At 42.8% G+C, this 26,514-nt stretch overlaps 1 protein-coding gene across 7 annotated transcripts in view; it reads left to right on the forward strand.

Moving 5' to 3' along the window:
* col11a2 (collagen, type XI, alpha 2) overlaps positions 1–26,514 on the forward strand; it is a 48,051-nt gene that overhangs the window by 11,549 nt on the left and 9,988 nt on the right. Inside the window, exons 2-38 of one of the 7 annotated variants that reach the window (XM_023414660.2) lie at positions 3,582–3,743; positions 5,231–5,441; positions 5,640–5,802; positions 6,025–6,147; positions 10,610–11,737; positions 13,107–13,226; positions 14,779–14,988; positions 15,968–16,021; positions 16,472–16,513; positions 16,794–16,856; positions 17,019–17,093; positions 17,463–17,549; positions 17,764–17,820; positions 18,062–18,115; positions 18,292–18,345; positions 18,493–18,546; positions 18,866–18,919; positions 19,084–19,137; positions 19,270–19,314; positions 19,648–19,701; positions 20,617–20,661; positions 20,848–20,901; positions 21,084–21,128; positions 22,133–22,186; positions 22,277–22,321; positions 22,589–22,642; positions 22,816–22,860; positions 23,035–23,088; positions 23,279–23,386; positions 23,911–23,964; positions 24,075–24,128; positions 24,280–24,324; positions 24,713–24,766; positions 25,180–25,224; positions 25,384–25,437; positions 25,642–25,695; positions 26,366–26,419. In XM_023414660.2, coding sequence (XP_023270428.1) covers positions 3,582–3,743; positions 5,231–5,441; positions 5,640–5,802; positions 6,025–6,147; positions 10,610–11,737; positions 13,107–13,226; positions 14,779–14,988; positions 15,968–16,021; positions 16,472–16,513; positions 16,794–16,856; positions 17,019–17,093; positions 17,463–17,549; positions 17,764–17,820; positions 18,062–18,115; positions 18,292–18,345; positions 18,493–18,546; positions 18,866–18,919; positions 19,084–19,137; positions 19,270–19,314; positions 19,648–19,701; positions 20,617–20,661; positions 20,848–20,901; positions 21,084–21,128; positions 22,133–22,186; positions 22,277–22,321; positions 22,589–22,642; positions 22,816–22,860; positions 23,035–23,088; positions 23,279–23,386; positions 23,911–23,964; positions 24,075–24,128; positions 24,280–24,324; positions 24,713–24,766; positions 25,180–25,224; positions 25,384–25,437; positions 25,642–25,695; positions 26,366–26,419 — 3,782 coding nt within the window. Of the gene's footprint in view, positions 1–3,581; positions 3,744–5,230; positions 5,442–5,639; positions 5,803–6,024; positions 6,148–8,250; positions 8,365–10,609; positions 11,738–13,106; positions 13,227–14,778; positions 14,989–15,967; positions 16,022–16,471; positions 16,514–16,793; positions 16,857–17,018; positions 17,094–17,462; positions 17,550–17,763; positions 17,821–18,061; positions 18,116–18,291; positions 18,346–18,492; positions 18,547–18,865; positions 18,920–19,083; positions 19,138–19,269; positions 19,315–19,647; positions 19,702–20,616; positions 20,662–20,847; positions 20,902–21,083; positions 21,129–22,132; positions 22,187–22,276; positions 22,322–22,588; positions 22,643–22,815; positions 22,861–23,034; positions 23,089–23,278; positions 23,387–23,910; positions 23,965–24,074; positions 24,129–24,279; positions 24,325–24,712; positions 24,767–25,179; positions 25,225–25,383; positions 25,438–25,641; positions 25,696–26,365; positions 26,420–26,514 lie in introns of all 7 variants that reach the window. The other 6 variants (XM_087176160.1, XM_023414661.2, XM_023414664.2 and 3 more) reach the window with 6 other exon arrangements.

The following is a 26,514-nucleotide window of genomic DNA, read 5'->3' on the forward strand; positions in this document are numbered from 1 at the left end:
TGTCTACTGTCACTGCCTGACCCCCCGAAAACACACACACACAGACACACACACACACACACACACACACACACACACACACAGACTCCACTCGCCCTCTGCCTTTCCTCCCTCTTCCTCTTCCTCTTTCTCTGTCTCATTCCCAGCATTCCTGGGTGGCTCTACAAAAGTCAAAAAACAAAAATCCAGTGCCTCTGAGGATGTGGACAGTTTGGAAAAGTTTGGAAATTTCACACAAATCTGGAAAAGCAAGAAACCTGTCTTATTGTTCTGTCCATTTTTTAAATATTATAACATGTTCTGTAAAACCCACACGTCCAGTCAAGACTTTGATGTGTGGAAAATCATATAGAATTTTAAAAGAGAACCATAAATATCTGTCTTCCTCCCTCTCACTCTTCATTTCTCCCTCTCTCTCTCTCTCTCTCTTCATCTTTTCCTCCTCAGACTTCTGTTTTGACCCGTTTCTCTCTTTTCTGCTTCTCACTAACTAATCTCCGCTCGGTTCATTTCCGACTTCAAGCTGCTGTTTTTAGGGAAGTTTCTGTTTTGGGTGGTTAATGTAGCATCACAATACACTTTCCCTCCTCCTTACAGTGCACGTTGCTCGTACACCCTCCCCCTTTCTCCATTCTTTGTTCACTCCATCTCTCCCTCCTCTCCCTCTTTCTCTCTCCGGTGTAGAGTGACGTTAATGGACTGTGGTCCAGACACCCTGAGGCAATATTAACGCACCATTTGCTCTGTCTGAATAAATAGAACCATCTGTGGGCCAGTTTGACTAACTGGTAATTCTGAGACACTGGGTGTCACCTAAACACCCGCACCGCCGATGGGATCACTGTGATTTTAGGGCAGAAACACACAGAAACACACAGTGGAGGCCAATTTAGTGATGAAGCACATTTCAGATGGTGTTACGATGCAGTGGTGCAGTGTTGTCAGATTCATAATACGATCAAGCCAGTTTATGTTTTTATTATAGAGCGATGTGTGTGACAGGAGATGATGGTGTTTTCATTAGCATCAGCATTAGCCCCTAGCGATGCCCGATGTGTCGCTGACACGCTGGTGTTGCACACTGTTGGTGGCTTCCTACTTCTCACTGTCCCAGTAGGTCACATATTCAGCAGTAGTGGTAAAGGAATCCCTCATAGCTAGTGCCATGCTGTTATATTCTCTATTGTGCTTTTTTAAACATGCTGAGATGGGCACGATTACATGATTTCTTTTTAAATATGATGCTTTTTTTTTTTTTAAGCCCTTGGCAGATGATTAGTGTGGCTGTTAAATGGAAAAATGAAAACAATGGTGTAACTTCATAGACTTCATCAAAGGAAGGTTTGCTTTTAATCTTTTCATCCGTTCTTGCAGTTTTTACCCGAGCAATGCATCACTGCCACCGTAAGTTTATTATGAGAAGTGCCACAGCAGGGCTGGCTGTAAATGAATTTAATTGGCTGTTAACAGCAGAGTTAGCTCTCTGGTGCACCTCAAACACAGGAAGACGAGCCAAGACCGAGGGAGGATAAGGTTCAGGAAAATGTGACTACTGGGTGTTTGTTGAAAACTTGAAACTTTATAGCTGCCTCACGTATGAGCCATGGGGATCCAGCAAGATGTTGTAACTGTGTAAGGTAGGCTTTATAATTACATCTGGTTCGGGTTCTCAGGCTACAGAAGTGTTGAAACCACGGCAGAATTCGCATTAAGGGAAATTTGTCATTCCATCTTGAATGAGACCGAGTAACCAACGTCTCTGCATCTCAGCAGCCACAGGAGAAGAAGTTGTTGTTTTATCATGCAGAGCTGTGTTAACATTTCACCAGAGACACACTGAACAGCCAAGTTTTGAATAACCAATTATCTCAACAGGCAGGATTTGGACATGTATAAAACAACATGCAGCAAGGCTGAGCTTAACCTTTGACCTTTGTCACAGATCTGCTGCTGTTTCAACAGGCATCTCATTCCCTACGCACTGCACTTTACCAAAATACTCCTCTGCAAGTCAGCTCATGTCAGTAATTAGACATTTGAGGTGGTAGAATAAGTGCTGAATGTCAAACTAAGTGTAAATGATGTTTAAAATTATCTGTTCCTTCAGGACGTTTGTTTCCCAAACACTTTTTTCCTTCCCCCTCTCCCTCTGCGGTGTTGCTCTTCTTCATTTCCATCAGCTGCTCAGTAGCTGGTTTAGGGAAATGAATTTAATAACACGAGAAACCTTTTATCCTCGTTGTTTTACGGTACAGTATTCGTTGCAGCATGGGAGCTGACAGAGTTAAAGCTGAAGTCCACGGACTGACTCAGTGCCTTTGAGCAATGTGAGAAAGCCAACAAGGTAAACCGCAGCGCAGACCGAGGGCGGAGGAACAGACTGGTTGACCTCAGCGTGTGAAACTGGAGGCAGGATGTGAGACTGGTGGTACAGAGCCTGTTTCTGTGTGTGTGTGTGTGTGTGTGTGTGTGTGTGTGTGTGTGTGTGTGTGTTTGTCTGTGTGTGTGAGACTCATTTTGACTCAGCGCTGTCACTTCAACAGCCACTTGTTTCAGCTGCTTGATAAATGTGAGCAGAATAGCGTTCCCTGTCTGGGCTCTGATTTAAACTGAGCCTTACTGTACCTGCTCCGCTGTGGTTCATATATGCGGCTTGGACCGTTGCCCATTTGCTCTGGCACAGTGCTTCCTCTGATAAGTCACGCCTAAATGTACAGTGGTATCCGTTGTGGACATCACACATACCTGCTCCTATATCGCAATTAATGCCGCTGGAACATTTAAGTTCCACTTCCGAGATTAAACTTTCTTTGATGCAAAGAATGTGTGCAGAGAAAGATCAGACTGTCGCTCCTACATTACAGAAGTTTAGGAGTAAGCTTTTAAAAAGTCTTTCATAGTGAGAAGATGAGAGAGGATGACAGGCTTTCTGAAGAGCTGCGGGGGAAATCACCAGAAAAATATTTTAAACCTGTTGCAGTGTAATTAATAAATTGTTTTGCTAATCAGTTTTATATTCCTGCAGAAATACACCGGTCTCATCGGTTTAATTTGTTTCCAAAGATCCCAGATTTGCCTTAATTGCCCAGAAGAGGAATCAGAAACTGTGTGTGGAAGCAGGACTCACATGTTAGATGTTGTGTCTTTGGTTTCCATTGTTTAACAGCATCAGAAACAAGCGAGTGATGAACGTGTATAATTCACAGGTGTGTCATTCCAGGATTTCTGGGGCTTGTTCACTCGCTGAATTAAAATGCAGTGTCGAGGCGTCGTGTGGCGTAGTGGTCTAAGCAGGCGCTCCATGTGTAGAGGCTACAGTCCTCGCTGCAGTTGGCCCCGGTTCGAGTCCCGCATCGGACGGCCTTTACTGCATGTCATTCCTCCTCTCTGCCTCCCCATTTCCTGTCTCTCTACTATCCTGTCCAATAAAGGCATAAAAAAAGCCCAAAAAAATATACTTTAAAAAAAAAAAAAATGCAGTGTCACGTGCAGAGCAACTCTTCTAACGGGATGTTTGTTGAAATATATACGTATAATGACAAGTCTCTCCTCTTTTGCTTCTCTCTCTCTCCGTCCCTCAGACCCAGTGGATGTGTTGCGGGCTCTGCAGGTTCCCTCTCTCCCTGAGGGTGTGAAGAAAGTCCCCGGCTTCTGCACATCCCGTCGCTCCGGCAACCCCGACCATGCTTACCGCATCACCAAGAAGGCCCAGATCTCTGCCCCCACCAAGCAGCTCTTCTCAGGTAGGCTTCAGCTGCACATGGCTGATAGACAGAGTCAAAAAAGTTAGAGTCATTTTCTCAGACTTAAGGAAGCCCAGCTGTTCTGAGTGGTTTACCTGTTCATGATTAGACTGAGCTTTTAAATATTAGATATAACCAATGTCATAATGAGTTTTGTTCAGAAACAGTTTTACTGTAAATCACCTGACTGAATAGCCAGGCCTTTTTAAGAGAGCAAATGGCAGGCTATGCTTAGCACTACATTTTATACTACTACTATAAAAAATAATTGAAATCAATTTTTTTCAGATTTTCTCCCAGGTTTTCACAGGTTGTGATCACATCTTGCTGCTTCCATGGAGATGTAATTTTTTTCCCCAAAATTAATACAGGAGGTCTGATCATGTCTGAAAAGTATTTATATTCTAGTTTTATTTTGGTAAAGAACCAACCAAACCAAAAGAAAGTTTCTTTAATGTAAAACAGTGTTGTGCGTCTACTGGAGTGTAAATGTGCCTCAGGTTTGTAGAATGGAAAATACTAGTTTCTTATTATCTTGCAGGTATCCATTAGTTAACATGAGACATTAAGATAGAGCAGTTTCCATGAACAGTCCAATACTGATCAAATTAACTCCTACCATGAAAATACCTCAACCAAATGGAGTGGTACAGTATATAACTGTCTACAAAATTATGAACATACAACTATTTATAGCATATGGAGATTTATTATCTGTTTTATTTTGACAGCAGGAGAGTTTGCTCAGGAAAGAGGAGACAAATTGAAAGACATGAACGTTCCTGTGGAGTACATTAACTTACAGCAGGGTTTAATATTTACGTTGAATTCCAGAGTGCAGAGACCTGTAATTACTCTACTTACAAGCTGAGCTCTCTGGAGTTTAGTGAGGCTGTTGTGCCCCATGCTAGATTGCTCCTGGATATTTTAAGTATAATTATGTGTTGCGCTGCGGGGGCTGAGTTAAACTGTGCGGGAGAGCCATAACAAATTAAGTGTAGAATGCTGTCTGACACCCGGGAGTGAGGAGAGACAGGAGAGAGTAGCACTTATGTGGCTGTAAGAAAAATCCTCAAAAGTGGAAGCTGATTTTCAGCTCCCTCTCTGAGGTTCAGCCTTCCTTCTCCAGCTGCGCCCACCTGTTATTACGTGTCCTCATCATCTGTGTCAGCTTCACACTGGACTCTAGATATCAGTTCATCCTGACACAGATCTCTGACTTTCATCTCTAGTGTCTTTTTCCACATTTTATTCTCCCTTTCTCACCCTGCACTACTTTCTCCATTCTCTCCCTTCACCAGCCACCACTTGTTCATCTGTCCCGCTTGAAAGCTATCTCTTGTGTCTTCTCTTTCCTCACCTTTTTTTTTTCATTGATAAATAAATGTCCTGGTGGAAGGTCCAGGTCAGTCTACACACCCACAAGCCAGTCTGGGATCTAATCCCTCCCTTCTTTCATTGTCTCTCCTCCCCTCCCTCATCCGCAGGTCGCTTCCCGGAGAACTTCTCCATCATGGCTCTGGTTAAGGCCCATGCTGGTCTCCAGGCCTTCCTCCTCTCCATCTACAGTGAGCAGGGCATCCAGCAGCTGGGCATCGAGCTGGGACGCTCGCCTGTTTTCCTGTACGAGGACCAGAACGGCAAGCCAGCCCCCGAGGACTACCCGCTGTTCAGAGGCGTCAACCTGGCTGATGGCAAGTCAGTAACCAGCAACAACCAGTTTGTGACTGGTTGAGATGACACGATTGGGGTCATGTGGGTGCGAGTGGCTGGGAGTAGTGTGTGTGGAATGAGTGTTTACGTGAGGTGGGGGGGGGTTGGTTAGACACCTGTTTAATCAGACCTGTCGTCACATTACACATTTATTCGCCTTCGCTTCCTGCTCCTCGTCTCTAGGTGGCATCGCATCGCTTTCTCTGTTTCCAAGAAAAACGTGACTCTGCTGCTGGACTGCAAGAAGAAGATGACCCGCCCCCTGCCCCGGGGCAACAACGCGGAGGTCGACACCAATGGCATCACAGTGTTCGGAGCCCGTCTGCTTGATGAGGAGGTTTTCCAGGTGAGGGGCTTTGATAAACATGATCAACAAGGGACAAACTTTCCAGATATTGGTTGGGTGGCTGATGTCAGGTTAAACTGACTGTAGCAGTCTGCAGTCTTACTTTTGTGCTCACTTCACACAGTAGCAAAGTTCATGTCATCAACGGTGGCATTGATTGAGATGAAAACTTCCCCCTCAGCCTCATAATAAATGATGCACCTGTTTGTTTTTCCTCCACAGGGAGACATCCAGCAGCTGCTGATCGCCTCCAACCCCCAGGCTGCCTATGACTTCTGTGAACACTACAGCCCTGACTGTGACTCCCCTCTGCCCAAGACCCAGGCTCAGGACCCCAACACATACGTGAGTAACACCATCACAACACCACTTCATACGCAGACGTACGCAATCAACACCTCCTCCTCCTCCGCACTGATGAAACTTCAATCGAAACAATTCAACTTCTTAAAACCTTCACGCAGCTTTTATGTTTCACTCACTCTCTCATCTTAGAAAGGTTCCTGCAGGATGAGGTCTCAGTCGCTCACAGTGAAATACTAAAGACACACATGAATCCACCAGCACTTACAAGACTCCTGAGTAGCATCAGTTACACAGCAGATAACCTCAGGCTGCTAGCACTATGCTAACACGGTTCAGTCATTAAATTGTAGGCTCATCTGTAGCTCCAATGAAGCGGGCCCAAACTGAATCAGCGGACTTTGTTTTCCTTTTCTGTGGCACTTTATTTATTTGGAGAAAGAAAACAGTTAAACTATTAATTGTATCTGAATAGTATAAAAAAAAAAAACTTTTTCTTGAACAAAATGGAAGTCACAAAATGAAGGAGGAATCTTGAGAATTTAGGGAAAGGCAGTCAGAGTGCTAAAAATGAAAACAGAAAAGGCAAGTTTTAAGACCAAAATACTGCAGAATGGCTTTTCCTTTCTAAATGATGGTCATGTGTATTCTATGGTAAAGGAGACCGGAAATGGATTGAAGCCTCTTTGTACATAAAAATAATTTAGAGGGTCAGTTAAGTCAGGAATCTCACCTTTAAAGAAAAAGGTCATTCAAATTCCTTCAGTCTGTATTTTGTGTGTTCTTCCCATGTTTGCTTCAAGCTCCTCCCAATGTGCAGGTTTCCTCTCGGAGGAGCGTTGTAAAGTTCACTCCAAAGATGAAGAAATTAAGTCTGTAAAATATGATTTGCATTAGGAAAGCTACACCGCAGGAAAATGTGATCAGAGAGTAAAAAACAACAGCCACAATAAGTGCACCGGTCAGAAAAATGAAAGAAAAGTCCTCAGGTTCAGTTTGATAATGATAAGTCATCTGATGATGTCATCAAAGTGCTGCTCTCCCTTCCTGTCTTCCTCACGCATCCCCGTCATCAGCAACAGTTTGTATCCATCCACTTTCCTCCTCACCTCCTCAGTCTGTGTGTCCCTGAGGTAACTAAAGAAAAGCAGAGGCCTTGTCCTAACATAACATAAACCACACCTCTACAAACGGGCACGTTTCCATCATTTCATGCACCTCGCTGTGGAGAGACATTGTTACGGCAGTGGACTAGTTGTCACTGTTTCTGCTCTGCTGCAGTGGAACACAGAAAGGTAGGGGAAAGAGGATGATACAAGCCAACGTCAACGTCTTCCCCAATTTCCTCCTATGGACTGAAGACAGAATTTGTTCAGTGCATAAAACAAACAAAGTTAAATTCTGATTGGTTTTCTGGTTAAATTGAGAAACATAAGGATTTGGCATGAAGATGGCTTAAGGTGGAGCCTCTTTGCTTACTGAGACTGGTTGTGCACATTACATGTATTATCAGCTTTGCAAGCTCTTCCTCATTGTTTTTCTCTCAAAAAGTTACTGATCTCTGGAAGCTGACAGCTCCCTGACACCAGCAGCTGAAGTAGCAAGTGACTGTCATCCACATTCATTCATCCAAAGTACAGGATCTGTGTTTTAAGTATGCATGCCGGATCTTAAGTCAGTATAGAGTGTCAGACACTGTACAGAGCTCCAACACTTTGTGTCCCAAACCCTGTCATGTTGATGCTGTTGAGATGACCGCTTTCTGAATGAATACAAATCACTGTGGTTTTATTCATTGGCTTCACCCTTTTTTTTTTGCTGTTTTCTCGTTCATGGAGGTCGTCTGTGTGCCGACATTTTAAATATCAACACCTTTGAACCAGCGGCACAGACTCCCTCTAATGAATGGAAAAAATAAAAGCTTTGCATTTTGTCATTATCTCCTTTGCTGTCTATCACCATATTTTACCCCCCCCCCTTCCTGCTTCACCCCTTCTCTGTAACCCCCTGGATATCCACTCTCCCCCTCTTCACGAATTCCTCTCCCTCCATTCATCTCGCTTTCATGTACCCCCCCCCTTGCCAAACCATCTCTCTGTCCATCCTTCCCATCTTTCAATTCTTCCATCCCTCCACCTCTCTCAGTACTTTGATGAGGAGCAGGATGACCATGAATACCCCTATTATTATGAGGAAACAACAGGCGTTCCCTCCTCCTCTGCGCCCCCCTCTCCCCAACCTGGGGCCCCCGATCTACAGGTAAAGAGGGAGCAAGAGAGAGGGAAAACACGAGCTGGGTTTGTGGAAGGGAAGGAGAATGAGAGAGAGAGGTATTAAAGCCATAACCGAGGAATAATTCATTATGTAGGTTTAGCTTGTTGAATATTTGAGTGTCAACTAAATTTACAGTAAATATTCCCTATAGTATATCTGCATTTTCCCTTTTACCACTCCATATACCTCTCTCATCCCTCATCACTCCATACCTCCCTTGATTTAATCATATCTCACCTCTTCTTTAATCCACATCCACCTCTCACACATCCACCTCGTTTCCACCATCTCCGTCACACAGGATTACCTCTGCTCCTTGTGATTTTTTTTTTTTTTTGTCATTTACATGTGGTCATATATATGTGTGTGTGTTCAGATGTGGCCAAGTGGGGGCACTAGGGTGGTTTAGGAGCAGCTGTGTTGTTATACACACATGCACACTTTTTTTTTGGTTACCACATTCTTCTCTCAGTTTTCCAGTATTCACTCCTACTTCACATATCTCATCCTGATCCACGCTGACAAGGAATAAGATTAAATTTGCGTCACAAACACTCTCACATCTACAGTATGTTCACAGATTTTTGGATGAAATTATGCCATAAGTAAAAGCAAATAGCCTGACATCGAAATATATATATATATATATATGTACACATTTACCTAGAATTTTTCAAGACTGTTAACAGAGGTTTCTTAAAATCACGTCTGGTTTTACTGTGTGAGTCTGCTGACCAGTGAACTACACGATGACTGATTGTTTTGTGTTTGATGACAAACTGAGAACATGAAATACAAGTTAGCACAGGAAACAAATAAGAAGGCAGGGCAGCCTTCTCTTTATGTCATCTCGGTCAAATAGTGTTAGTAAATACGTTTCACTAATTCTTTGTGTACGGGGTAGGTGGGGTTTGTCACCCGGCGGGTGTTTAAGAAGATGATCGCAGAACAGCATAGTTATTTGACTTGCAAACGCTTTCCTGTGATTGTTTGAATTTTCTAGCACTCATTGCACGGTCATGTTTATGACAAACCCCACCCATTCAGCTTCACCGAAAACCTACAGACAGATTTGCAACGCTATCTGATCGGGGCATGTGTCTGTATTGTCTTGTTACTTGCATGATTTCTTGATTGTCTTGGAGGATGTCACCGCATGCACCTACTGTACTTCTGCGTCACCAGTTTCCAAACCAGTTTTCCAGTCAACATGGGAATATCAATGCACATGTTTTTTGTGTTGGTAAATGCATTCATGGTTGTACATCTGACCTTTGTATGGCATACATGACATACATGTATGCCACAGTCTGTCTCCTTTAAGCCTGTTTCTGTTCTGTATTGCATATGTGAGGAGTTTATATCACCGGTGATGGCCTGTTTTCCCCACACTATATTATTTGGGTGAATTTTTTTTTTTGTCAGTTTGTTTACAGTGTTAGTTTGCATGTATTTTCATTGTAGCAGCACGAGAAGTAATAATTAGTCATGCACAGTGGTTTTCATTTTGTGGTTTCATGTGACTAACTTTCCTTTGCATGCAAGCCTGGCATCTGTCCTCCCTCCTTTGCATGGCTGAACTGCAGCAACCATCTCTGTCTGGTAGTTGGACTGCTCAGTGCATTATCAACGGCGTGTGTGTATGAGCGCGGCAGGTCAGTGCATCAGTGATGTGTACGTTTTGTGTGTGTGTGTGTCTGTGCAGTGTGTGTGTGAGTTCAGCACCAGCTTTACCTGACCAGTCACACCCTCAGTGCCTCTGCCAAACCACAGGCTCCAGTTCCTATTAGCACCAAGATGCTGCTTTGTCATTTAATATTGGGAATGGCATTACTGGAGAGATCAGCAAAAATTGCTCCAAATGACTTGGGTCAAAGACATGAAATTTCTCAAATGTCTTATGTGGATTCGATTTTGATTTTTACTTGTAGTTTTTTCAGTTGTATTTTTGTTTCCCATTTTAAAACTTGTATTAATCCTCTGCTGTATCCAGTAATGCCTGTACAGTCTCAGTAAATCATCCAAGCCTTAGCCATCTTTATGTCATTGTTTCTCAAAACATCCACTCTTGTCTTTCTCTCCTTCTGTCCATCCCTTGTTTGTGCTTTTCATCCCCCTCCCAACCCCTCCATGTATCTTTGTCTTCCTCCACTCTCTCTCCCTGTCTTTGTCAATATGCACTTTTACATACTAAACAACATCTCAACCAAACAATAATCACGGATATTAGAAGAAGGCGCTCAATGGAAAAGCGGCCCCCACTAAAACCACCCCTGTCAAAGCCAAACCCACTCCAGCTAAGCCGGCCAAGACTGGATCATACAAACTTGTAGTCAAGCCGCCTTTGCCCACCAAAGTTTTCAAGTCCTCCACAGCCAAGACATCCAAGGCAAAGCCCACTGCAGTAGAGATCCTCCTGTCTAAGATCAAACCAACAGCAGCAGTTAAATCTAAGCTGACAGTTGGCAATGGTAAAGCAGCTGCTGAGAAGAAAGCAAATGGTGCAGCTAAAGCCAATGGCAATGGAAAAGCAGCTGTAACCAAAACTAACGGCAATGGCAAAGCTACAGCTGAAGCTAAGCCTACAGCTCAGGTCAAGATCAATGGCAAGGTTGTAATTGAGAAGAAAGTCAATGGTAATGGAAATGGAAAATCCTCAGCAGAAAAGAAAGCCAATGGAAACGGAAAAGCCACTGTTGTGTCTAAGGCTAATGGAAACGGTAATGGCAAAGCTACAGCAGAGAAGAAAGCCAATGGGAATGGTAAAACTACCATTGAAGTTAAAGAGATTAAAGTCAAAATTAATGGCAAAACTGAGAATAAAGTCAATGGTGAGGCTAAGGCTAATGGCAATGGCAAAGTTATCACTGTGGTAGAAAAGAAAGTCATCAGTGCTGCAAATCAGGCTAAAACTGAAACCACTACAAAATCAAAGACTGAGAAAGTTGTTAAAGTAGAAAAGACTGTGTTCAGTGCAGCTAAATCAGCTGCCAAAGTAGAAGCTACCAAGACACCTAAAGCCACAAAAGCATCAAAACCTGAACCTACAAAGACGGCAAAGGCTGTGGCCACCAAAGCTGCTGCAGCAAAAACCCAAGTGAAGACAGAGATCAAAGTTAAAACTGTGGTCACCAAAGTCCCTCTGGTCAAATCAACGGCGAGCAAAGTGGTGAAGAATGTGGTCGAAAAGGTTTCGAAGAAAGTAGCCGCTGCCAGGCCCACTCCACCCAGACCCACAAGAACCAAGATGGTGGACATTAATGTCAAATCCCAGCACAAACCTTTCCCACCCTTTGGCAAGACTGCGCTGAGTGGAACTGTCGTCCCAGCGAAGAAAATTACCAACGGTTATCAACAGGTACAACAGGAGGGCTCATGTTTGGGTCGGAATGTCCAGAGACGTATGTCCCGTCTGTCCCATCTGGTTGCCAGCTCTTTCCACCATCCAGGGTCTGCAGCAAAATTCTTGTAAAACTTGCCATGTAGGGGGAGTCTTTTATGAATAGTTTGGTCTCTCAGTAGGAGGCTGGCAGTGCAAATTTTGATGTAAATCCTTAATGGTGGACAATCTGGTCTTCAGAATGGAAGGGTTCATACCGAGCTGGGCGCCTTCTCCTCTGTTTATATATCATATGATCTTCATGATCACACCAACTGCTCCATATGATATGATACAGCGGTGCACATTGAAGCATGGCTAATTGTACAGTTTCATTGTTCTTTACTTCACTTCATACTCCTACCTTCAAGTTGCTGAAACTGGATCTCAGAACCTGAATACACTCCATCGCTCCGTCTCTTTCTTTTCGGGGGAAACCAGTCGAATGAATGAGCATGGATTGCTATGGCACAGAAACTAAACCTGAGAAAACACAAATACTGTCACATTCTACACACATGCAACACAACAATCCTCCTCTGTCACTCTCTCATTCTCTTTCTTTCAGTTTTTGAAGTACCTGTGTTTTCTCTCTGACACCTGTCCCCCTGTCTCTGGTCATATTGTTTTTTCAAATATGAATAAATCAGCCTCACAGAATGTAAAAGGCGAGCTTTAAGTTTGCTTTCATTACAGGTTCAATTTCATTCACTGTGCAATCTACTGTGAAGCTTGGCCGCTTCACAGAGAGACACTGTGAGGTTCATGGTCTTCAGGGGGGGGTCTGAAAAATTCATTTATAGCTTGCGTTGACTGTTATATTGACTGAACAGAATTATGTTCTGTGAGGCTGTTGATTTGGGTTGTCTCTCTGTTTTCTGGTCTTGGGTGAAACTAGACATCCCAAAGCATCAGGTCATGATGTTTTCATCTGAAGGGATGGATAGAGGCTCTCAGTCCTACCTCCTCTGAGGGCAGACTTCACCCTTTCATGAATCTTGGCTTTGTGGACTTTAAAAAGCAAAAATGGTTCAACAATACAAAGAAAAGAAATCTCAGCAATGAAGTCTCAATGACTCCCTAAATCTTGCATATGGCAACATTTATAGTCACTGAGACTCTGAAACTACCTGAAGTTTCTTTTCTAAAATGGATCTTTACAACTTTAAAAATGTGAGTTGCCACTAAACATTTCTTTGCCTCTGGCAACCACAGTTTTATGATGTGTTCCATTTTCTTCTTTTAACTCATCATTACCTACAAGCAGACTTTGAACTAACCACGCTCTTCCAATCAAATCTGCTTACTTCCTCCCTGCTCCCCAATTCCTGTCAACTTGACCAATCAGGATGTAGGCACTGAATATACCGAGGCTGGCCACACCGCTACAGAGACTGATTATTACTATGAGGAGACGGACCCACTGCCAGAGGGTGAGGTGATTGGACATGAAGTGGTCCCTGTGCAGGTAAAAAGAAAAGTACACACTGATCAGTGACACAGATCACGGACATGAAATAGTCAAAGAGGACAGGATAGATAAACCTTATAGAGAACAACATGTATGTAAATTAAATGCCAAATCTCCATGTAGATTTATAGTATAAATAGTTCAAGAATAGAAAAACAAGAATAAATCATCACCTCAATACAAGAGACTTCTATCACCTAAGGGAGAAGACGGTGTAATACTATGTGGTGGTGAGCCCAGTCTTCATAGTTTAACCAAGTAGCCATAGCTCTCTTTACACTTCTCTAACCAACACTGTTTTGTTGGCACCGATGCCACGTGACAAGACATAAGAGAAAACCTCTCTCAAAAGAGAATGCACCACATTCATCTGCTTGTATCATCAAACATTTTTATGTGGCTCCCCTTTTCCCTAACAACAAGATCCCCGTTCTGTTCTCATCGCGAGATTCTTGGGTTGATCGGTTTGAGGTCTTGTCATAAGAACAAAAAAATCTTGTGAAAAAGGGATTCACATAGGAATATTTGATGTGCACATTTAACCACGGCAACAACAGGAGATGGATATAATGCATTCTTGTTTGGGAGAAAAATCTAACTGAACTAGAGAATACAGTAGTTGCTGTGGTTCACGTTGCAGCCCTACACTCAGAAATTGAGAATGAGTTTCTCACAGTTCTGATTTGTTTCTCACAGTTCACTTATCCTGGCAATAATCCATATTGTCATCATTACCATTTGATCTGTATAAGCTGACTTTGATGACTTTGTTTTGGTTTTCAATGTTGATGCTAAGAATGTTTCTGCCACCGTTCTGGAGAGAGAGACGTCAGCCAGTCTGTACTGTATATTTTAGGAACAAGTAGACTTATTGTTCACAGTTTGTTGGGATAGTGTTTCACATGTGTTCATCTGTACGGCATAAATCCACTGGATTCATGTTTGTTTTGAAAACCCCCACGGTAAGTAACATGGACTACTGTATAACACAGTTCCTGCTTTGCGTAGCGCAGCACACAGCAGCAGCTTGTTTCCACAAAGTGTTTCGTATCAGTTCAGTGTGTTTAGGAACTTTGTCAGATCATATATTTAGGCAAATTTGGAGAAATCATTTTGTTTCAGGTCATCACACACAAGCTGATGATGACACGCTTTGATGGAAACACATGCTATTATAAGCTTAATAGATGATTTACAGAAGATATTAGGTCGCAGGATAAACCTGAAGCCTGAAGTTAAGGCGTGAAGGACTGATAGAGTCCCGACAGTCTGTCAGATCTCTATTTGTTTTCTGTCCCTATGTCACTGTTTATTTGCAAAAGGTAAGACTCACTTTTTTCTATATATGCCCCTCTCCTCCACTCCCCCTGTTGTTTCATTCTGTATTTCTCTTTCCTATAATGACATTTCCCCATCATACATACCTCTCCCTCCTGCTTTCACTGTCCCTTCTTCCTCTCGCATCTTTTTCTTCTTCTCTCCTTTGCTTGATTCATCCTCTCGTGCCCCTCCATCTATCCCATTTGCGGCTTTGATAAACCCAACCCAGCCCCAGGTGGAGACAACACTGGTGGGAGAGGAGGTAGAGGCCACCAAGGCAGGCAGAGCGGGCGAGGAGGTCTTCACTGAGGAGTATGTGACAGGGGACGAGAAGGAATACGACTATTCCTACAGGGACTACAATGAGCCGATAATGGAGACCGGAGAGGTCGATGCCAACATGGGCCCCGCCCTGTCCGCTGTGACAGACGAGGGAGGCGTAAGTCGTTTTTGCTTCAGGGGCAAAAAAAAAACAAAAAACGAAACAAAATCGATTTCAACCAACTCTGAGTCCTGGTCTTTATCGAATTGTATTCAATGTCCTCTTAAATGACTTGTTTGAGTTTGCCCTCTTTTGGAGTCCCTTCTCACCCACGGTGGCTAATTGAACACACATGGTAACCTGTTTAAACTTGACCTTAAAAATAAAACACTCAGTCTACCTTTGTATTCATTTTAAGGACTGGTTGTTAACAAGTGTTTAAGTTTCCTACCCACAGTGTCATCTAAGTAAATTCAAAATGGCCGCCATGCAAGTAAAGTCTATTCCTAGATTTATTTTCATACCGGGCAAAGCTCAATCAGTCACAGAGAAACCTGAGTTTGAATGCATGAAGACCTAGTCCCCTCATCGTGGTTGAAATGGGTTTTACTCTATACGCTGTATAGTGAGCGCCACAGGAGCCCTGGGAGAATAGCTATTACCGTGGTAGAAGCTATTTGGGATCCTAATAAACACTAGCAATAACTTTAACTTTGCATACACTGCATACAGAGGCATTTCAAAGCGCAAAGAGCAAGTGGCTGCTTGCTGCGTCTTTTGTTTTGGATGCCATGTCTCTCAGTGTATGGCTTCACTTAGAGCCGCTGAGCCCAGGCGATTCTCCGTTAACAGTTCTGCAAGTAATGGAGCCACAGTTTGGAGAACCATTAAATCATCGGTATTTGGACGAAAAGCTTTATGTCTTTACCGCAAGTCAAACAGGTTTTCGTTGTATTATCTGTTTTCTACGCCGGAACAATAGTGTTTAACATCGTGTGGTAAATGAATGTGTTTCTGTAAGTGTGCGTCTTCCTGTTGTCTCAGCGCATAAAGCCAAAACACCATTATCTGCCATTCGCTTTCTGTGAGTGTGTAAGTGTAAAGTACCTCTGTACTGACTGCGCTGTGTTGTTGGCTACATGTGTGTTTTCCTCAGGCCGCCGTCAGAGGCCTGAAAGGAGAGAAAGGAGAACCTGCCGTCCTGGAGCCTGTGAGTCACTAATTGTCTTTAAGCAGATTTACATGAGTAGGTGTATTTAAACAGGTTTACTCTGTCACGGAGAGGAAACGCTTCCCACGGACACTTTATCCCACAAGCTACTAATGACGAATCTCAGCATCTTGTCCTCTTGACCTGCTCAGAGGCTGAACATCATCTAAAATGATTATTCTCATCAGTGCATGTTTCATTCCTGAGTTACTCAAATACTTTATTTGACCTTAAATGCAGCCGCTGAAAGGGGCAGATCTTTCCAGTACACTCAAGGACGTGTTTGTAGTTAATAAGTTGTTCTATTTAAGGTACAGTACGAACAAACAAACTTTATCGCACAAAATCACAGGAGATTAATGGAGTAATGACTTGTACTGATTTCTATGTTCCTTTTTGTTGGGTTTCGTCCTCCTGCTTTACATTTTTAACGTGTCTTATTTTCTGCAGGGTATGCTGATTGAAGGCCCTCCAGGACCTGAGGGACCTGCTGTAAGTAAATGATGGTTGTTTTCTTTCCTCAAGAAATTTTACTCACCCACCTTTAAATATAAAATACACTCTGGGTTAGTACCCTGTGAATTATTTAAGTAGTAAAATAACTTGTTTGTTGGAAGTTTGTTATTACATTAACATTATTTCTGGAGTGTAATATGTAGGATATTCCTATGCAACACCGCAATCAAACTGCACCTGACAGTGACCTAGAAAATGACCACTTCAACAAACAACAAAATAACAAACTCAAGACTCTTCCCCCCGCCTCTTTCAGGGTCTTTCCGGCCCCTCCGGCCCGTCTGGACCTCCTGGCTCTGCTGGCGACCCTGGCGAGAGGGTGAGTGTTTCACTTTCTCTGAAGAAATGTAGGTTTGTAGAGACATTAGCGCTGAATCTGCACACAGACAAAATGTGTGTATAGGTCATTGCACATGCACAGAAGCGCATTTCATTTCCGCTCGATCCTGCGAGCTCACCGCTCCATCTCTCCATCCTTCAGGGTCCTCCTGGTAGAGCTGGTCTGCCTGGAGCTGATGGAGTCCCTGGACCTCCTGGAACCTCAGTGATGCTGCCTGTGAGTCGCCCTTACCTTTTGGTCCTTTTGTTAGAGAGGGTGCTGTTTGAATGGCCATGCATGTGAGTGATGTCTGAGCCAAGATGGGTAATTGTTTTGCAGATGCTTTAAAGGTGTAACAGAGGCCCTTCCTCCTTATTCTGTATTGTTTTGTGTGTTCATTACAATGGCTGGATGCTGGCTCTGACCACTCAAACACATCCACTGCCAATAAGCTAAAGGTTTGTCGATGACCACAGCTCCAGTCTATAAACCTGACACCATGTTTTGATTTTTTTCTTTATCAGTTCAAGCACTTCATTAGTGTTTTTTGTTGATAAATTATATTGATTTTATCTTTCTTTTTTGTTCTTTCTTTTCTTCTTGCAGTTCCGTTTTGGTCAGAGTGGAGGAGATAAGGGTCCGGTCGTCTCTGCACAGGAAGCCCAGGCAGCAGCCATCTTGTCTCAGGCCAGGGTCAGTCCCCACGCTTATTTAACATTTACACTGCGCACTTCATCTGCTTTCAAGGACCGTATCGAGCCTTGAGGCTTCACCATTGTCTGAGATTGTCAACATCTTTAAAGACATGAGTATGAAAAGGAGATTGTCCTTTTCCTCCTACATCACCAACATCACAAGCAGCCATTTGTCTCCATGATCACTGATGATGAAGTGTTGTTGTCTCTAGATGGCTCTGAAAGGACCTCCTGGACCCATGGGATTCACTGGACGCCCCGGACCCCTGGTATGTTACCAGTCATCTGGACCCTTTTACAATCCAGCTGCTTCTACACAATGCAATAAGAGTTTGACACATGACAAGGGTTTTGATCCCATAATAGGTTCTTTATAAGCTTGTTTGTGTGTGAAGTCTTGTTGTGAAGTCTCAAATGCCAAAACAGCTCTCATGTGTCTTGCTCATCATTAAGGGGGGGTGACAGGATGAATAGTTTTGGAGGTGTTGATGATGATTGTGTGTGTTTCAGGGAAATCCTGGAAGTCATGGTCTGAAGGGAGAGAGCGGAGACCCCGGTCCTCAGGTAAAAACACTGACCTCTGACCTCACAATCAAATCATTGAAATAATTTTTATGTCAAATCATGTCATTAACCCTCCTTTTACCTTTACAGTATTGTGTATGTTATTATTGAACTGCGCTCAGTGTAGATCTGCAGAATGACAGGCATTTATCACAGACATCTAATTCATTTGTCAGGGCCCCAGGGGAACCCAGGGTTTGATGGGACCTCCGGGCAAAGCAGGAAGAAGAGTGAGTATACAAAACAGCCGCTGTGTCTCGTATTTACTTTCTTTAATTGGGGTTTTTGCCAATCCAGAAGCCAAGCATGCCCCATCAATAACAAAACATGAGTATTAGGCGAATGGTACGACTGTCCCTCTGCTTGTCTCCTAACAGGGCCGCGCTGGAGCTGATGGTGCCAGGGGAATGCCAGGAGAGTCTGGATCTAAGGTAACCTCTCTCTGGTGCCATTAGTTAATGGACATCCAAATTCATTCTGTAACTGGGATTTCAGCAGTAAATATGTTGCTTTGTACTTAAACATTATTTAAATGCTGAGGTTGTGAAATGATAAATGATAAAAGCTTTTACTCGTTCTTGGTCTTGGTTCACCTCAGCATCACTTGCTTTCTCTGGTGTCCCAAAAACCCACTGCTATGTACAAAACAAAAGTTCAAACACAGTACTGATGCATCAACTCCACGTGTGATGCATTTCCACCTCCTACAATACAGTAATAACACCTCACATGTCTGTGTGTCTCTCTCAGGGTGACCGTGGTTTTGATGGTCTTCCTGGTTTGCCCGGTGACAAAGGACACAGGGTGAGTCAACAGCAAAACAATCACAATGTCACCTACACTTGACACAGTGCGACAGTTGAGAACGCGTCAGCAGACTTTAACCATGTTACTACTTGAATATCTGTTCATAAGCAGAATTAAAGAATTTTCTGATCCGTCACTCCTCCACTCTCTCATCTCCTCAGGGTGACACAGGACCGATGGGACCCCCAGGATCCCAAGGAGAGGACGGAGAGAGGGTATGAAGATAGGAGAAAAGAATCTGAAATGATCGCAGGCATTATTCAAAAACACCTGTTACTGTGTCACTCTGTATCTGTTAATAATCAGCCTCTGTCTGTCCCTGACGTGTTGTTTCTGTGTGTTTCCAGGGAGACGACGGAGACGTTGGACCCAGGGGTCTCCCAGGTGAACCAGTGAGTGTTTCCATGACAAACCAACTGATTTTAAATTTAATAGCTGTATTAGTTTCATTTGTCAGTTTGACCTGTTGCTAATGTCGCTGCTCTAGCTGTTGTTGACCTTTGACCTCCTGTTAATGTTCATCTACATTATGATTTATTTTGGAATGCAGTGTGTATGGCTGTCTGAATATGTCATTCACGACTCTGTGTGTGTGTGTGTGTGTGTGTGTGTGTGTGTGTGTGTGTGTGTGTGTGTGTGTGTGTGTGTGTGTGTGTGTGTGTACTTTATCTCTGAGTAAATGTGTGTGTGTCTCTTTACTAATGTGTCTGTGTGTGTGTTTCTAGGGACCTCGTGGTTTGCTCGGACCCAAAGGTCCTCCTGGAATCCCTGGACCTCCTGTGAGTAAAAACAATTTCAAAGTCCATTGTGCTGCTGTTATTTTGGCAGCACTGTTTTTTCCCTCTCTGACCACTGAACACCCACAGCAGCTCCCGAAACAACACCCTGCGACCTGATGTAAAGACGGGGATATGCAGTAATCTAAAAATGAACATGTAATGTTCCCACAGTCAGCTCAAAACAATACCAAGATACCCAGTATGGCCCAAGTCCACAACTTTATATATACATATGTCCTGGAGTTGTTGGCTGAAGTGGTAGAGCTCTGCCTTTAAAAGAGTGCTCCACAGATTTAGCATTTCACTCCTGTCACATTGTCAGACTCAGATTTCTTTTTAAAAAGGGTCAAACCTCGGCACAGAAGAACCAGAGACAGTGTTTTAGCATTTTAATTCCACATATTCTCCATCCTTGTAAAAACCTGACACTTACCAGTGCAGCTTAACCGCTGACAGGTCAGTCACCAGTAGCGACTAATGTATCTAACCTCAAGCAGAGATGAGGAGCGGGATGCAGAGGTCTGCTAATGTGACGGCTCACACACTGATTTCTTTCATTGTCCAACTTGTGGTCTTCACCCCCCAACCAACGCTGTCTCAAGTCAATCACTCGATTTCACACACAGCTTCCTCTGTAGACGCAAATCACAGAACAGTAAACAGACGGCAGCTGGATTTAAATGTCTGATCCAAAGACACACTCTAACAACATCACCAAAATCTACTATGTGCTGTGAGTGACTTTGACCAGGGCACTAGCAAGGATAGTGTCAGTTCCCACTGCGGTCATGAAAATGTAATCTGGATAGAAGCCTTCATCTCAGTGAGTTAGTTATTCATATTTGCAACTGTGTGAATTGTTTGAAATCATTGAGATTCTGATTTTCCTCTCCATGCATCTTCTCTTCTCCTCAGGGTGTACGAGGAAATGACGGGCACCAAGGTCCCAAAGGAAACTTGGTCAGTGGCACTATGAGTTATCTTCCATGTTGTCATGTAACTTTGTACTTTTGAATCAGAAGATAATTAGAGCTGTAGTCGTTATGATACAATGAGTAATTCTGAGATATGATTCTCTCGTCCTACTGTTTCTGTCTTTGCATTTGTCATCACTTTATCTTATCGTATTCTCCCTGTGTGTCTCAGGGTCCCCAAGGAGAACCAGGACCTCCAGGTCAGCAGGGAACCCCAGGAACTCAGGTGAGACAGAGGAAGGTTGGCCAGTATCACATACTTGTGATATTCCCCCTTTCACTAAGTAATTGTATGATAAAGAGCAAAGACGTGCACACACATGCACAAAAAAACAAGAGGAAGTTGTATTATTAAGTGTGTGCATTCATGTCTCATGTGTTTGTTGTTTTACCTATTTATTTTTGCAGGGAATGCCAGGACCTCAGGGAGCCATTGGACCCCCAGGAGAGAAAGTAAGACACCAAAAATATATAAGGTTATTCTGTCATAGAAGAACCACAAGAAACCCATGGTTAACTTAATATATTCAAGCAGCAGTTATATGACCTTGATGAACTTATTGATTTCACTTGTTAAACCCTCTTCATTCATGGAGACATAAACGAGAAAACATCTGTTCAGGCAGATGTGGCTCTTTGAGGAGGTCTGGGGAGATTGCAGACGCAGTTTTAATCAAAATATTCGATTAGATTAGATGTAACATAACGTCTTATTCTGGATTTAAATAAATAAAGGGATGAGGAGGGCTTCTGCTTGATGATTACTCTTTGTGTCTGTCTCCCTTGTAGATTTTTAAAGCAATAGTTTGGCATTTGGCGCAATATACTTACAGCCGATATACTTAGCTTAGCCTAAAGACTGGAAAGGGCTAACCTGGCTCTGTCCAAAGGTTTTAAAAAATGCAACTAATGACAGTATACTGTATGTCTCACTGATCAACCCACCCGCCCCCTGAGATAATGGCAGCTGAAGTTCGACTGAGATGACACTGAAATTATGCATCCTTCTCTCTGTCACATGAAGCGACAGAGAGAAAGCACTCTTGGTCATTCAAGTGCAAGTACTTGTTGATCTATATGAGTGAGGGAGAATCAGGCCTGAGTGTGTCTCTCATAGTTCAGCCCTGTGAGACATCCATGTGGTTGGTACCTGTCGGCCTGGTAACTAAACCATTTTTAGCACAAGTTCTTCGTTTCCTGGTGTTTTATAGAAGTTACCAAACAGGTTCAGGAGCAATAGCACCGCCCTCTGGACCGGGGTACAAGCTACAGACACATCATCTAGCTCTGGAAAAACAAGATGGATGCAATCAGATTTAGGATCTTCCTAACAAACACAACCTAAATTGCATCAATATTTCATCCAGATATGAGACATTTGAAATAAAGACTGTTTGTGGGGTTTTATATCCACTGATTTATTTCACTCCTGAACACCATGTCTTCTTTTCCATCAGGGTCCCACAGGAAAACCAGGTCTGCCAGGAATGCCTGGTGCTGACGGCCCTCCTGTACGTTTGTCTCTTCCTTTTTCTTTATCATCACAACTGAACTAAGTTGAATCCACCAACACCTGATGAGCTTTCTGTCTTTCTTCTCAGGGCCACCCAGGAAAGGAGGGGCCTACTGGCACCAAAGGAAACCAGGTGGGTGTCAGTCACCACGTTCACGTCCCTTCCATCTAACAAAGTCAATTCACCAATGAAATATGACCCATAGCAGGAAAAACATATACAACATATTACACTGAAATAATTAGATTCAAATGCACATTTACAGTAAAACGTTGGTGCAGTTACTTTCAATATGTCTTTATAGTTGCAGTTGTCCATGTAAGAATGACACCCAACATATTGAGTTGAAGGTATTTTATTGTGTTGGGAACTCATCTTTCTTTCTTTGACCTTCTTCAGGGTCCCAACGGTCCCCAGGGAGCTATTGGCTATCCTGGCCCTCGTGGCATCAAGGTCAGTACACTTCATCTTTCAGGTGGCTTTTATAAACCAGTAAACAGGGTTTTTGATTGTGAGGCTTTTTTGGGACAGGTTTTGTATTGCATCTGCAAATAAACTGAACCAACATGAGACTTAAATATCCCTTATCATGTCATTGTTCTGATTATTTAATGCTTTGACTGCAGGGAGCTCAAGGAATCCGTGGTCTGAAGGGCCACAAGGGAGAGAAGGTGAGTGGTAAAGTAATATTTCAAAATACACATGAATCACGTGATAAATACTGTCTCTTAAATGACAGTTGCTCTGGTAAACTGAGCTGATAGTTACACTTTTAGTTGATGCACAAAAGCAAAATGTTAAATGTCCGTTTGCTTCATATGTATATTTGTTTTGCTTGTTTCTAGGGAGAAGATGGTTTCCCTGGAATTAAAGGAGATTTTGGTTCCAAGGGAGAGAGGGTAAGAAGGATTGATGCAGTAACTGGCTGGTTGATTGGTTTGTTGACGTATTGATGAATGGATGGATGAACGGCTGAACTGACCGATTAACTTATTCATCTTCATTTTATATCCTTGCTGTACTTTCTGAGTTATTCCTCTCCATATATTCATTTATTCTGATGGTTTTTCATTGGTCTCGTGCTGACAGGGTGAGATTGGAGTACCAGGGCCCAGAGGAGAGGACGGTCCAGAGGGGCCGAAGGGTCGCGTCGGACCCCCTGGTGAGCTCGGACCACTTGGACTTGTTGGAGAGAAGGTACGACCCGTTTAGTGAGGACGAGATTACGTGACTGGTTCTTAATAACATGATGAGGATACTGATATCATCAGGAACATCATATCCTGCTTTGGCTCTTATATTTCCATTATTATATTTGAAATTGAAAGATATTTCCCATTTTCTTCAAATTAAATCATCATTTTGATAATACATTAGAGGAAGAAATGGCATTGTGCTGCCCTCTTGTGGTTGTATGTGCACCTGAGTTGAACAGATGTCATGGATAGAAAATGGAATTTACAGTATCTTACAACTACTAAATACTACAAGTATCTGCCTTCACTATAATTTGAGTTTCTGTAAGATATTTTGTCATTGATTTTACTGCATGTTAATGTGAATGCAGCACAGTATCAGCTGCCTCTTATTTACCCTTCATATGATAGCATATATTCTTGAATTCAAACAATCATTATTGCTAAGGTTGTAATACAGTTTGTTGTGAACAGGTTAGTAACCTTTAAACACGATTGATTAATGATGTCATCGTGTGATTCCAGGGTAAACTTGGCGTACCTGGACTTCCTGGATATCCTGGAAGACAAGGACCCAAGGTGAGAGGAAGACTCATACAGCATCTGTCATCCACTCATTTATTCATCCAGGATGAATTCTTCTTTGGTGAGAAGCAGAACTGATGTTGAGATGTTGATTTGTTTTTTAGGGATCTCTTGGATTCCCAGGATTCCCTGGTTCAAACGGCGAGAAAGGAACAAGAGTAAGTGGATGGCTCTGTGGGGGATTTAGGCTCAGCTGTTCGTCTCACTGTATATCTATGCAGAGATAATCTAGACTAATGGATGCTCCAGATAAAGTTATGATGTCCAGTTTTCCTCTGTCTGATCGAGTCTGTAACTGTTTTCTTCCAGGGTCTCAGCGGCAAAGCAGGACCAAGAGGACAGAGAGGACCAACGGTACCGTTTCACATTCAGTCATTCATTCTTTCAGTCGATCTGTCAAAGCCTCTCTGCTCAGAGGAGGATGATCTTTCTTCCAGTCAAGCTGTTTGTTTTCTCACGCTATTGAAGAGTAACTTAACATCGGTCTGTTCAAAGACTTCAAGCCTGTTTCACCTGTGATGGCTCCCAGCATCACTGAGGTGTGGTTGGTTGTCAAAATGTGCTCTGCTGCAAACAAGTTGATAAATGAAAGCAAAAGCAAGAGGGCGTTATGTTACTCTTCAAGCTCTGATTATGATATGATTCAGTTCATTTAAAACTCATTGGCTATCAGTGTAGTTACACACAGCATCACATTTGCATTGCGTTTGACTGATGAAGACTTACTGTCTGTGACCATCAGGGCCCCAGAGGACAGAGAGGACCGAGGGGCGCAACTGGGAAACCAGGAGCAAAGGTTTGTCTGCACAGTAAATTTATTTGTGTATATATAAATGCTTGGCGAGTCCCTTTGTGATGTTGATTATTGCTGTTGATGATGATCATGTGGTCATTATTAATGGTTAGTCATTGCCTACATCATAATCATTATATATTGTACTTACTGCCTCTTCATGGAACCCACACTTGGATAGTTTGCTTTTTTAAATTCAATCACTCAAACAATCTGACAATTCAAATTTGAAACTATGATGATATTTCAGTGAGAACTGTTCTTTGCCGTCTTGCCCAAAGAACTGGACACCACCTGATTCCTTTTATTCATTTACATATTTTTTATAGATCTTTTAACCTGGCTCAGAGTTGAGGTGAAGACTATCTACTTCTTCTGTTTATTAACTGTGTTGTTTTTATATTGTTTCCTGTTAGGGAACTTCGGGCAGCGATGGCCCTCCTGGTCCTCTCGGAGAGAGGGTAAGCGCTTCATTTTCATTACAGGAAAGCTCGCTGGCACTTGGTCACAGCTTACATTCAAAACTGTGCCTCATATTCTAAGGCTTTAATAAGACACTGAAAGGCTGCGTTCGATATTGTTATATGTTCTTATCGTATCATATGTTGTTGTCTCACCAGGGATTGCCCGGGCCTCAGGGAGCCAACGGTTTCCCCGGACCAAAGGGACCTCCTGTAAGAAAATGTTTTGATACCAGTTTGTTAAAGACTGATTGTAGGTTCGATTGATGTTCAAGGTGATATCACTCGGCCGTTCACAGGAGTGTTATAGCACATTGTTCCAACATGTGTTCGCTGTTCCCTCTTGCTTGTTTGGAAAATCTCTCGTAAGGTGGAGATTTGATCCATATTTGATACGTACTTGATGTTTCCTGACAGGGACCACCAGGAAAGGACGGACTGCCTGGACACCCCGGGCAGAGAGGAGAAGTTGTAAGTTAGATTTCTTTTTTAAATTTTTGATTGATTATCCAGTCAGTCACCTGAAAATAGACCTGATAGAATTCAAAAAGTCAATGATTAGTTTGTTATTGATATTTCCTTCTTTCACACTGTGGAATTTGATAAATGATTTATGTTTTTGCATCATTTTCTGTTGATTTTGAAACTGTAAATTATTTGTTGACGCCCTTTGAAAGTGGGTTGGATTCAAAGCGTGCAGTTAGTTATGTGCCATATAAGCTTTTCTTCAGATGCAGTATCTGATCCAGGCACTGACATAACTACACAGTCACATTAAAGGTGTTCAGTCGTCACAGATCATGTGATGAGCGAACATGAGGGAGCTACAATACAGAATTATTACAAATGAAGGAGTGGTGAAGTGATATGTTGAGGTTGCTGCTGTTACTCCTGATGTGCACTGGAATATTTCTACATAGTTCCCTCTCCCGCTGACATGCTGGAGAACAGGTGTGACCCCATTACTTCCTGTTATGTGTTGAATCATTAAAGGGCGAAACATCCTTTCCACCAGAGAAAGAAAAAAGCTGAGTTGTTCTAATGATGAGACGTGGATCACATGGATTATGATGCATCTCAACAATTATATAGAGTTTCAATATGTTGTAGATGATCTGTTAACTGAGTTTATCTCCTGCAGGGTTTCCAAGGTAAAATGGGTCCACCTGGGCCTCCCGGAGTTGTTGGACCTCAGGTGAGTCTTCTCATCATGGTGCATCATTTTGTCAGTACCAATACAATAAAACACATCAGTTTTCATAACAACACAACTTGTCTTCTTTTCCTTTT

The sequence above is a fragment of the Seriola lalandi genome, unplaced genomic scaffold, assembly GCF_002814215.2.
Source record: "Seriola lalandi dorsalis isolate HSWRI2012SDOR001 ecotype SW California unplaced genomic scaffold, Sedor1 jcf7180002054538, whole genome shotgun sequence".
NCBI classification, from domain to species: Eukaryota; Metazoa; Chordata; class Actinopteri; order Carangiformes; family Carangidae; genus Seriola; species Seriola lalandi.